Source organism: Epargyreus clarus, unplaced genomic scaffold, assembly GCF_041222505.1.
Source record: "Epargyreus clarus isolate Ecla_fem2 unplaced genomic scaffold, WU_Ecla_fem_2.2 ptg000032l, whole genome shotgun sequence".
In the NCBI taxonomy this organism is placed as follows: Eukaryota; Metazoa; Arthropoda; class Insecta; order Lepidoptera; family Hesperiidae; genus Epargyreus; species Epargyreus clarus.
Window position 1 is genome coordinate 1456319 of NW_027332237.1, and position 13403 is coordinate 1469721.

General features: G+C 37.3%; 2 protein-coding genes across 2 annotated transcripts in view; both read left to right on the top strand.

Annotated features, from left to right (window-relative positions):
- The window catches only part of nolo (ADAMTS-like no long nerve cord), a 244911-nt gene that overhangs the window by 38415 nt on the left and 193093 nt on the right, over nt 1-13403 (top strand). The window lies entirely within an intron of this gene.
- LOC140755049 (uncharacterized) lies at nt 3902-9575 on the top strand. The gene is made up of 2 exons (XM_073090232.1): nt 3902-4333; nt 7841-9575. The coding sequence occupies exons 1-2, from the start codon at nt 4305-4307 to the stop codon at nt 9573-9575; spliced, it is 1764 nt and encodes a 587-aa protein (XP_072946333.1). The 5' UTR covers nt 3902-4304.

Sequence of the window (13403 nt, forward strand, 5' to 3'; positions counted from 1 at the left end):
CAATTGATTAACTGATTTTATTGTGCCGTGTTTGATCAATCGATATAATTGTGTTATAATCGATCCAATTATTTCGATGTTCGTTCAAACCTTTGACATTTTTGACATCAACATTTCAACGATCATACTTTACACCTTGATTGCTTCCATCAAGCCTTTAATCCCTTAATGTGCAATATGTTTCAGTTCGAGCCTTTGACGCCCTAAAGAGGTCAATTTCCTCCGGTAGCGACCATTTTCTTCAGACCCTTTCTCGCCTTTTCTCGAAAGCCTTTCTTGTTGCTACATTAGACAAATCGGTTAGCCCTTTGTACTTCGTATGTCTGTCACTCTTTTCAAGTAACTGTTGAGATTGAAATCTTTGTCTGAGGACGTATTATACGTGTGAAGGGATTCATTAAACGCTTGAGTAGTTTGTTGAGAGAAATGTATTTTATATTTATCATACAAGTAAGTGGAATAGTAATGGAGTATGCACTTTGGTAAGTAGTCACTGTCGCTCATAGATACCTGTAACCAAGTCCACATGAACACGAGTTCTTCCTAAGGCCAATAGACTGAGGCATTGCCTCTTCTGACAACGAGCTAATCGCATCATATTTAAGTCAGCCGGGATTCTGGGTTGCCGATCTTCCACCGAAAAGCAAGACGGGTTTTACATAAAGCCTAACACAGATGCTTTGTCTCTCCTGAAGACTTAGATGGTCGCCAATGGGTAAGTCATTCAGCATCTACAATCTTCCACAGAAATGTAGCAACTGCTTCACGATAGAAATAGATGTGTACCGCTACAAAGATCTTGCCCGATGGAACTATATTGATCCCACCACATTTCAGATTATAGATGTTCCTGACCACTTCCCGGTATCATCACATAGTCTACTTCGGTAGATTCGTTAAGATTCGTCTTAAATAAATCGCCTCGTTTCGACAATATAGTACGAACACATCTATCCAAATCCATCCAAAAAATTTTTGATGGAAACTAAAAATGATACACCAAAAATACAGACACAGTGTTTCAAATTCGGCTACGATACGATTATGGCGAAATGATGGCATTGTTTGCGAACGTATGGGAAATATTGGTATCGTTTTGAACTTGTATATTGTCTATTCAACTCGTAAATCGACTTCGTGCATATAAATAACTTGCACGCTATGTGACTTTTATGGTAGTGGATATGTGAAATTTTCTATGGTATTTCGTCGTCAACCTATTACTGTTGTACTGTGGTACGGCTCTTCTCTCAGGATGAAAGATTAGGTCATAGTATACCGCGCTGGCCAAGTGCCTGCTGGAAGACTTACACCTTGATAGCTTCCATCAAAGCCTTAATCCCTTAATGTGCGATATGTTTCAGTCCCAGCCTTTGACGCCCTAAAGAGGAGCCTAAAGAGGACCTTTGGGAATTGTTTCTTTTAATCTCTCAGGTATAAAAGTTTCCTTACGATATTTTTCTTGATCATTTAATGCAAGTGATAATTTATTTCTAATACGCGTAAAACGTTGCTAAACTCGCAGGTTCGCACCCAGGATTCTCGATCATGAGGCCGAGTTTCACTGCCTCATGACATCAAATCATATATTATATTTTAGGTCTGCAGGAAAGTAGTTGACAAAAAATATATTTCGTACACATATTACGAGTATGTACTCGTCGATACGCGTAAGAAACTTTGAACTTTTGAACTGAATTGTTGAAACTTTTTTTGTGTTTGTTGATTTTTGATCTGAGTTAAGCTGTTATCTGTAAGTTATTGTTAGATCCTAAAGTTAATCTTATCTTAAAAGATGCATCGCCCACAAATACCTACCAATATAATAAGTATGTCTCCCTGAGCACACCCTTCAAACCAGAACAAAGCAGCGCTTAAGACTGCTGTTATGAGGCAGAAATAGGTGTGGCGGTGGTGCCGCCGGAGTCGAACCGCAGAGGGTTCTACCACCTTCAAAGATATATAAAAAATAATTCTAAATAAACAGAATAGATAATCTCTCATATCTAAAACATCTAAAGCAGTAGAAGCCTGGAAATATACCACTAGATCACTGACCATTTCTAAAGCTCACAACAATAAAAGCTCTAAATTTACGGCTCGCCTAATTAAGTTCCCGAAACGAGCATTGTTGTAGATAATTGGGTTGTTAAATTTTCGACGGCTTTTTATGTAGTTTCTGAATTATCTCTCTTTGTTTGGAAGCAATAATTCTGATATAGTAACAACTTTCGACTTCATGGATGGAACTAGTTGTAGAAAGTAATAAAATAAGAAAAGAATATGTTAAACGGTTGCATCGAAGAAACAAAGGATAATTCGGAAAATAATTCGAAAGGTCCTAGGTAGCCTCATCACACCACTCTCCTCAGCAATCTACGGTATGGATCTGTTAAAAACTAGTAAAATCTAAACTGAGTAAATATGTAAATACTACACCCAAACATTTTATTATTAATAAAAAAAACACAATAAATTAGTATCCCTAAAGATTTTTTTATTCTAGATGCACGGCGGTGTATCTATTTTTTATTTATAATATAGGAGTAGCAGATGAGCATGCAGTCTACCTGATGGTAACTAGCTACTGCCGCCCATGGACATATGTAATCAACCCCGGATAGGATTAGACATTCCTATATATGTCTGCCACAGATGCGCCGCTACTCCTGAGGACTAAGCTGGAACGCCTCGGAAAAGTATGTCGCCCTTACCACACCCTTCATACCAGAATACAGCAGCGCTTAACACTGCTGTCGTGAAACAAAAATAAGTGTGGCGGTGGTGCCACTGGAGTCGAAACACAAGGGGTTCTACCACCTTCAAAAATTCAAGTTCAAAATATCAAAATTCTAGTTACAATTACATTTAACCAAATTAATAAAGTCATTTTAACAATTCAATTGAATTAATTCTCAATAGCCCATACATTTATAGATTCTAAAGACTTTAAGAATAGTCAGTAATCCTTTTAAAGTATGTTACAAAATATTTCCCGGTATTTTAATAGACTTTTCTCTTTTATTCTTCTTTCTTCGTATATTTATTTTTAGAATAACTTAAAACGTTAGTTTTAAAAATGGCTTCCTTTTTATCTGGAATAATATTTTCTAGAATTTTATTTATTTATTTTATTTATTTACAAATTTGTGTACACAGAACATAACAAAGAAATAGAGTATTAAAAAGAAATGTAGTACAAAGGACTACTTATTCCAACCTGGACTTTCTTCCAGCAGCCTCTATGGTCAGAAAAATTGTATGTAAGGCAAATAAAGTGTGCACAAAATAGATAAGTAGGATAGATATCATATACATATACATATATATAATTATATACACATAATATATACAATAATATATACATATGACAATATATACATACAAATATATACTTAATTATGACAGTGATAAGTAGTGCTCTTTTACTCTTCTTTTGAACAAAGAAATACTGTTGGAAAGACGAATATGGGGCGGTAGTGAGTTCCATAGTCTAACTGCATGAACGGAAAAGGAGCGGGAGTAGAAAGAAGTTTTGTGAGAAGGATAATTAAGAAGGGATTTCAGATGAGATCTACAAGGTGCCAGAGAAGGCCGTGTATATGAAAAACGGTGTTTCAGATAGGAGGGGTTTTATTTATTCTTTTGATATCAAGTTAGTTACGTGTAAGCGACAGCCCTACACGTTAAGGCTGCATCGCGCCAGCCCTACACCGTTCTCACGCTGCATCGTGCTTGCGCTGCATCGGGCCTTCGCGGAACGGCCAACGCTGACGAGGCGCGCAGGTGGCCGTCCCACGCGCGGGTGGCCGTCCCACGTACAGGTGGCCGTCCACCATGGAATCAGTTCACCTCCATCGCGGAAAGTGACTCGACCTATCCCATCAATTTTTTTTTTTATTTCATTTTTGTTAAAACTTGTGTAAAATTTGTGTTAAATTTAAATAAAAATTTAATTTGTTCGCGAAATAGACTGCAATTATTTCCTCGACGCCCAGCTCCCATAACTGGCGCAGTCGAAAGTTCCCGGTTTGTGCGTGTTTCGGACTATCGCAATTAAACGAGGAACCCATAAGTGGCGCAGAACCCATAACTGGCGCAGTCGAAAGTTCCCGGTTTGTGCGTGTTTCGGACTATCGCAATTAAACGAGGAACCCATAAGTGGCGCAGAACCCATAACTGGCGCAATCGAAAGTTCCCGGTTTGTGCGTGTTTCGGACTATCGCTATTAAACGGGAAACCGAACCATTGAACGAGATCCGGACGTCGGGGAACCCTGCTCAGCTCGCTACATCCAAAAATCGATGTGCAAATACGAGATGAAGCTACTTCTGTGAGTAATAAGTAGATATTAAGTATGTACCTATTGGTTGCAGCTCCTATACAACATATGTCCTTCCTATCCTTATAAATATAATTTTATTGAAAATTTGAGTGAACAGTGACATAAAATCTTTCAAGATTTTTTTATTACGAGCAAATAAGGGTAGTTCACCCAGTTCTCCTCAGGAAATTCGTAGATCTATACGAGACCGTAATCGTAATGTAGATTTATTTGTCATAGAAGAATCATTAAATATGACAGAAAATTCAATGCCAAGTGTAAGTGGAACGGCAATTTCTGCTTCTTTGTCAGACAAAACCGATAAAATTTTTAATGCTTTAAGATTAGTCCCTGAGTTTGATGGAAATTCAAATGTTTTAATTAGATTTTTAAACATATGTGATCAAATTGTATTAGCATATGTCGATCCGGCATCTGGAAATGAGTTAAATAATTATGCAGTGATAAATGGAATTTTATATAAAATTAAGGGACCCGCGGCTAGAACCTTAGCTACGAATGGCATCCCATCGGATTGGAATGGAATCCGCGCAGCTCTTATTAATACCTTTTCAGATCATCGTGATGAATCTTCATTGTATAGCGATTTATCTATGTTATCTCAAGGTAATGACACACCCCACATTTTTTATGAACGAATTCAGAATTTACTCGGTACAATAATGACATATGTTGAGTTGCATGATGATATTTCCACTACCGTTGAAGCTAAACGGACCTTATATAAAAAATTAGCTTTACAGACTTTCCTTAAAGGCTTACGTGAACCATTAGGCTCACGCATACGTTGTATGAGGCCTCCAACGCTTGAAAAGGCCTTGGAGTTTGCTCAGGAGGAATTAAATATTATTTACATGCAAAATAGAAATTCTTATTCACGAAAACTTACACAACAGACACCATCATTCAGAACTAACAATTTTAATCCTTTCTTTAATAAGCAAATTAGCCAGCAGTCACGCATGAATAATTCTCAGATGTTGCCACACTTAAATAAGCCTTATCAAGGTCCATCAAAAACCCAGCAAATGTTTAGGGCTCTACCACGATCGAATATGAGCACTGGTTTTAGGATACCACTTAGGGAAACTCACCCCACACAGCACCAACGCCAGGTCAGTAATCAAATGCACGGACAGCCTATGAGTGGCATTAGCCACCCCAAAGCCCGTACATTGCCACCGACTTCAATGAAACCTGACTGGAGCCGACAAGGTCAGTACCGTTCTCCAAATTATTACCAAGAAATTAATACTAATGAGTATGATAACTGTGATGACATTGACCATAACTTCGTCGATAACTATGACATGAGCTATGACACCCCATCTAACGTAGTTGAACACTTAGTGGGAAACGGTTACATAAATGACCAACAATTTATTGAACAGACTGACGAACAAACGGACGAAAATTTTTTGTCAGCTCAAATTTCAAGTGTCCCAAGATAGAATTAAATTTACAAAATAAAAGACAGCTTCCATACATTCAAATTCATAACCCACCTCTGAAATTATTAATAGATACAGGAGCAAATCAATCCTTTATCAATCCAGAAGCTATAGAAAGATACTATTCGGATTTACCATTATATTACGACCCTTTTATTGTGACAAATATTCATGCTTCTACTAGAAATGACTATTCCATAGAAATACCATGTTTTTCTGAAATTAATGACAATAACCCCATAAAGCTTTACATTTATAGGTTTCACAATTATTTCGACGGTTTAATAGGTTGTGATTTATTAGAGCAGTGGCAAGCAAAAATTGATTTAGGCTCTCGCATACTTAACACACAGTTTGCAAAAAATAAAATCCATATGTTTGAATCTGGCAGTGTAAATTTAATAGAGGTGATAATACCAGCACAATCTAGCAAAATTATTAAAGTGCCAACTACTATAGCTAACGGTGAAATTATTATAGATAGACAGACCATTTGTGAATGTAGTATTGGTGATTGTTTGACTATTTCTGAAAATAGCCAAGCCTATGTAGAAGTTTCTAACCCTTCTAAAAATGATGTGATTTTCACATTGATCCAACCAATTTCTGCAAGTTTATTCAGTGAACAATCAGTTTCGGCCTATGATTTTTGTAATAAAAATAAAAATTTAGATCGCACTCAAAAAATTTTATCCAGATTACGAACTGATCATTTAAATAAGGAAGAAAGTGCAAATTTATTTGCCTTATGCAAAAAATATGCCGATGTTTTTTATGTAGAAAACGAGCCACTTACATTCACCAATAATATCAAACACCGTATAAAAACTACCGATGAATTTCCTGTTCATTGTAAGACATATAAATACCCTCATGTGCATAGAAATGAAGTACGGGCTCAAATAAAAAGTATGATTGATCAGGGAATTATCAGACCATCTAGTTCTGCGTGGAGTGCACCCATCTGGATTGTACCCAAAAAGGCAGATGCTTCGGGTAAGACTAAGTGGAGACTTGTGGTTGATTTTAGACGACTGAATGAAAAGACTATTGATGACAAATACCCCATCCCTAATATTAACGACATACTTGACAAATTAGGTAAATGCCAATACTTTTCGACTTTGGACCTAGCTAGTGGTTTTTATCAAGTGGAGACTCACCCTGATGACATACATAAAACTGCATTTAGTGTTGACTTTGCTCCCGGACACTTTGAATTTTTAAGAATGCCCATGGGTCTTAAAAATGCCCCATCAACCTTTCAGAGAGTCATAGACAACGTTTTACAAGGCTTACAGAATGAAATTAGCGTAGTTTACTTAGACGATATACTTGTATTTTCCACCTCACTACAAGAACATATAGTTAATTTACGTAAAGTTTTTGACCGACTTCGTCAATCCAATTTTAAGATTCAAATGGACAAATCCGAGTTTCTGAAACATGAAACACCGTATTTGGGACATATTATAACATCTGACGGAGTAAAGCCAAACCCTGACAAAATTAGTGCTATTTCAAAGTATCCAATTCCCAAAACTACAAAACAAATTAAAGGATTTTTAGGCTTGCTAGGTTATTACAGACGTTTCATACCTAACTTTGCAAGACTGACCAAACCACTAACTAGCTGTTTAAAAAAAGGTGCAAAAATAACCTTGTCTGAAGAATACATTGAATGTTTTAATCACTGTAAAACACTACTGACTTAAACTTAAATGAACGACTAATGCAACAATACATTCAAGACCATCGTCATAAAATGGATTTAGTATATAAAATTATTCACGACATTTCACAGACTGAACGTAACACACTTATGTCTCAACAGAATGCACGTAGAGAACCACAGATAGATTATGAAGAAGGACAAGAAGTTTACATTAGGAACCCGGTAGCTACAAGACAAAAAATTGCACCGCGTTACATACATGATAGAGTTATTTCAAACTTACCTGTACATATATACACTTCAAAGAAGCGCACACCCGTAGCTAAAAATAGACTGAAACGTAAACGCAAAACGTCTGGATTGTTACAGATGTCTGGTGATCCTGATACACCTGGCCCAAGCACAAGACATTCGACTTGACAGTTTAAATGATGGTCCTGGCATTCTTCCTTTCAAACTCGGACCTGCAAAAATAACCTCACATTATCACACCTTTTTACATGATATTAATTTTGATGAAATTCAGAAGCAATTAGATTTGACTAAAACTCAGTTAACTGATGTCACAAATAACTTAACTACTAGAGGCTTCGCTCTTTTTAAATATCAAATCATACACTTGTCTGACAAAATTAAGGAAATAAATTCTCAATTAGATACTTTTCTGCCAACAAAAAGAACCAAGCGTGGTTTAATCAATCCATTGGGATCCATAATTAAAAGTATTACGGGAAACCTCGATTATAATGATGCTTTACAGTATGAGCAAATGTTTCATATCTTACAGAAGAATGATGTAGATTTAGCTAATAGTTTAAATAATCACATAAGTTTATATAAGCAGATGTCTTTCCATCAAACAGAAATATTAAGTAATTTAAGTAGCAATCAAGTTAAGTTAGAAAAAGCTTTGACACGCTATATTAATACTACAAGTAATAATACTATACAGCTTACCCGTTATGTCCAATTGTCGCAAATATTAACACTTATAGCTGAAAATATTCAAGATTTGCGATTAGAGATAGATAGAATAGAAAATATTTTAGCGTTTAGCCGTACAAGTACCGTACATCATTCTGTTTTAAGTACTAGTAATGTAATTGATATGTTAAGCAGATTGAAAGATATATATAACCAAGATCAGATTATTAATTTAGTTGATGCTCGACTCTACTATGATTTAATTAGGTTAGGATGTTATTTCGTAGACAATAAACTCATTATTGTTCTTAAATTTCCCATTGTATCTCCATCAACTTATGACCTTTACCGTTTGTGTCCAGTTCCTAATAAGCACCATGAAGTTATAATTCCCCCATCTCCTTTTGTTGCAACCAACTCCAAGGAATATGCATACATGGAGGCAGAATGCCCGAAGGTCGACACCATATTCATATGCAAGCAACAAATGAGCTATCAAACCAGAACATCTCAGGACTGCATCAGCACACTAATTCATTTACAGAAAATAGATGAAACGTGTCACCCCACGCCTATTTTTCTGTCTCAGGAGGCTCTACTGGAGCTTGACGATCAACACTATATACTATCTTTTCAAACCCCCACGAAAGTACAAACGCTATGTGGACAGGAACGCCATCAAATCATCGAGGGTAGTTTCCTTGCTACTATACCGAGAACCTGCAGCATCAGAACAACAGAATTCACTATCACCAACGTCAACGATAAACTCCGTGGACAGCATTTCGAAATACTTACATTCACAAATTCTGAATTATTAGCCTTGTCATCTTCAAGGAATCGAAAAGCTCATTTCAACATAACTGCAATAGATCTTAATAAACTACATGTCATTGAAGACCAAATATCAATGGAAACTTCACCAAAAGTAACCGACGCCACTTCGATGAGTACTTACCATACTACTCTTCCTCTGTACCTGTTAATCCTACTGGGTACAATTGCTCTCGCTATTGCGTACATAAGGCGATACCGGCGAAATAGAAAATCAGAAGACATATCAAAATCGAATGTTGAAATATCTCTTCAACCGTGTGCAACCTCAAGTGAGCATCACTCGTCGACAGCTACACGAGAGGACAAGAAGGCCGCAATATTTGCACTAAACGTAGGCAAATAGTTGCTCAGCTGGGGCGGGAGAAGTTACGTGTAAGCGACAGCCCTACACGTTAAGGCTGCATCGCGCCAGCCCTACACCGTTCTCACGCTGCATCGTGCTTGCGCTGCATCGGGCCTTCGCGGAACGGCCAACGCTGACGAGGCGCGCAGGTGGCCGTCCCACGCGCGGGTGGCCGTCCCACGTACAGGTGGCCGTCCACCATGGAATCAGTTCACCTCCATCGCGGAAAGTGACTCGACCTATCCCATCAATTTATTTTTTTTATTTCATTTTTGTTAAAACTTGTGTAAAATTTGTGTTAAATTTAAATAAAAATTTAATTTGTTCGCGAAATAGACTGCAATTATTTCCTCGACGCCCAGCTCCCATAACTAGTTTTATGTTGTTGTTGTTTATGAGACATTTTCAAAACAATTCCTTACAAAGCTGATATCTTCCTGCAAAAAAACACATGAGCCGCAAATAAATACAAAATTTGAAATGTGTGTTGTTTTAGAAATAATTTAAAAATATCTCATCCATCTTATTTAGTTAACTTAGTTTTATATTCGCACTTTTATTTATCAGTATAAAACATTTGTCTTTACACACCGTCAGACAATTTTCAAAACTGTTCACATATTGGCACCATACAAACTCACTTGCTCAAAATTGACTTCTCTCTTCTCTGATACAGACAGACACTCCAATTTAATTTATTCGTGTAAACTTATATACATTTCCTTCCATCTCCATGATTTCAGATTTAACACGGCGTGAACCATTTTGACACTTCATACACTTTGATAGCCACGTTGTTCGTATAATTTCGTTTGAAGCGCTAGCATTATAATTACGTCACAACACGTCCTGGTTTTAGGGTTCCGTACACAAAGAGTAAAAACCAAATCCTGTTATTTAGCTTCCACTATCTGTCCGTCTGTTACAGGGCTCTCTCTTTTTTTTATAATATAGAAGTAGCAGACGAGCATGCTGTCCACCTGATGGTAAGTGGCTATTGCCGCCCATGGACATCTGTAATCAACCCCAGATAGGATTAAATATTCCTACCTGAGATCGGCAGCAGATGCGCCGCTACCCCTGAGGACTAAGCTGGAACGCCTCGAAAAGTCTAAGCTTACCACACCCTTCAAACCAGAACACAGCAGCGTCTAACACTGCTGTTAGGTAGAAATATGTGTGGCGGTGGTGCCGCCGGAGTCGAACCACAAACGGTTATACTTATACCACGTTCAAAGCCGTAATAGATAGACAATTGAATTTTTAATTAGGTATGTAAAATGTGGCCGCTGTAACATCCTATTTCAATCTATTTCGTGGTAACAACAAATACAAGATGTCCTGGTTTTAGGGTTTCATGTACAAAGGGTAAAAACGAAATCCTATTATTTAGCCTCCACATCTGTCCGTCTGTTACAGGGCTCTCTCTTAAGCCGTAATAGATAGACATTTGAAATGACTACTGCGTATGTGAGTATGGCCTTCGTAGCAACCTAGTTTTTTCTGTTTCGTGGTAACAACAAATACAGCATGTCCTGGTTTTAGGGTTCCGTCATAGATTAGTAATGATACTTCGCCGCCTTGAAATTGAATGAAGCCACAAACGGCTTATTTTAGTAAGTTCTTTTTTTGAATTCTTGACAAATAAAAACATTTTTAGAGAAAATTTACGAATAAATAACTAATTTATGTAATAATTACGTAATTTAAGTAATAAATAAGTAATTATTTCAGATATTTTAGGGACATTTTAGCACGGAGACGTGGCTAAACTTTTTTACGCAACTATTTCAATTCTCAAAACTGGGTACATTTTCTTGTTAGGAGTGAGTAATCTTTACTAATCTATGGGTTCCGTACCCAAAGGGTAAAAACAAAAAAATAAAAAAGTATGAAAATAAATAGGTCGTTATACAAGAAACTGTTTTTCTGCGTTTTTCGCATTACCTATTGAACCTTTATACGTTTTTTTTTTATATTTGAGCCTAACTATAAAGCACACATGCGTGATGGAAAGTAGTCAACGTCGCCTATGGATGTTTGCAACACCAGCGTAGTTGCAAATGCATCGCCGGCTTTAAAAGAGAGCTCTTTTTGCACCTTTTTGTGCACAGTTAAAATGTTCACAATGCTTACTTCTATGACTGTTAGGTAACAAATTTATTTGTGCGGAACCCTTGCGTGTCTGAGTATACACCATTATAATAACACGTCACAACATGTCCTCGTTTTTCGGTATTTTAATGACGTGTGTGTAATGAGGTTAGAACGTTTTGGTGAATGTTGCTGATTATAGGGCTGTTTCAGCCAAATTATTTGTGATTAGATTTTAAGATATTTTCGGTTGTTATTAATTAACAACGGTGTTTAGGATAATTTTGCGGTTAATAAAAGGCGTATGGAAGACATAATTTACTGAGCCGTTCCTGCTTAATCCTCAGTAGTAACGACGCATCTGTGGCCGACATCATATATACTTCATACTACAGCTGATGTCCATGGGGATGTTTGTCGAAGTAAGTAATTACAAATGAAACAACTGTCTCAGGAGTATCGCTTACCATCAGGGGACTGCATGCCCGTTTGCTACTTCAATCTAATAAAAAAAACAGGCAAGAAACTATTATTGGGAAGTTTAGGTGTCGGACAGTATGTCCCTGTAGTTTCGGGACCAGAATAGGGCTACGGTATCCTGTGCCTGTCGTAAGAGGCGACTAAAAGGGGGCTTCCGGGGTTTCGGTAAGAGTGGGAGCTCGAACCGCCCGGTAAGAGACCCCGGGAAGGGCGGCGGTGTGTGTGGTCGCATACCGTTGTACGCACCAGATGGTGTGGCGAGCGTCAAGCTCACCTGGGCCGAGCCCGACGGGGCAACGCGCTAAGAGGACTCCGGTTGCGTTTTTTGGAGATCCCGGAGCCCTCTACGCAGCGCTGAGGACGGCCACCGGGGGGGGTTTTAGTGCGGTAAAAATCCCACATAACCCTGCGTCGCTCCCACGGTATCGGGTACCTTTTGAAGGTATCCCCCACGTGAACAAAAAAAAAAGTGTCGGACAGTAAAAAGCGAGGCCAGAATTCAACTTCTAAAGTCGTTTGTCCACCGCACCGTCACCGAGCCGATTGATCTGTGTATATTGATTGTTGTTTAAATTCAACTGTAAGTATTCAATAAGGAGTATTCTATCTGTCTGTCTATGTATCTCCAATCCTATCGAAGTCGATAGGATAGAACTGCATACTTATTATTACATTCATAATAATATATCATTGTTAAAGAAACCAGAATCAGTATTAAAGAAATCCCTCCGTTTCGTCCCCAATTAAGGACTATACATAAGAGAGAAAAATGCTACAAATTCTACCAATTAGAAAGCCGATTCGTTATCTAAATTACAATTATAGCCGTAACGAGAATTTGGTTGGGGTTTTAATTAATCAATTCTGTCAACTGAAGAAGTTGCCATCAATAATAAATATAAAAAGGTTGATCTATAACAACGGTGTGTGGTGTAAGTTGTGACAGAAACGCGGATTTTTGTGTTACTATTATTTTGTGTGTTTATTGTTATGTTGTTGTGTGTTGTGTGTTTATTATTTTCTTCTTCTATTATATAATTAATACTAATGTCAAAATCTACTATAAGTGTGCAATAAAGTATATTCTAATCTATTAAAATATCGCTATATATGATTTTAGACTAATATTACCGCGAAATTGAGACATTTCAGTATATAACAGGTACACAATATACGTGGTTTCAATTTATTTATTTGCACCCAGTTAAATATATCGTAGTCAAGTTTTTTATGGCTATTTCCAATTAATTTCAA

Coding starts and splice junctions, on each gene's coding strand:
- LOC140755049 (XM_073090232.1), top strand. CDS start 4,305: ATGTGCAAATACGAGATGAAGCTACTTCT. Junction 4,334..7,840: donor TACGAGATGAAGCTACTTCT/GTGAGTAATAAG, acceptor GGATTGTTACAG/ATGTCTGGTGATCCTGATAC.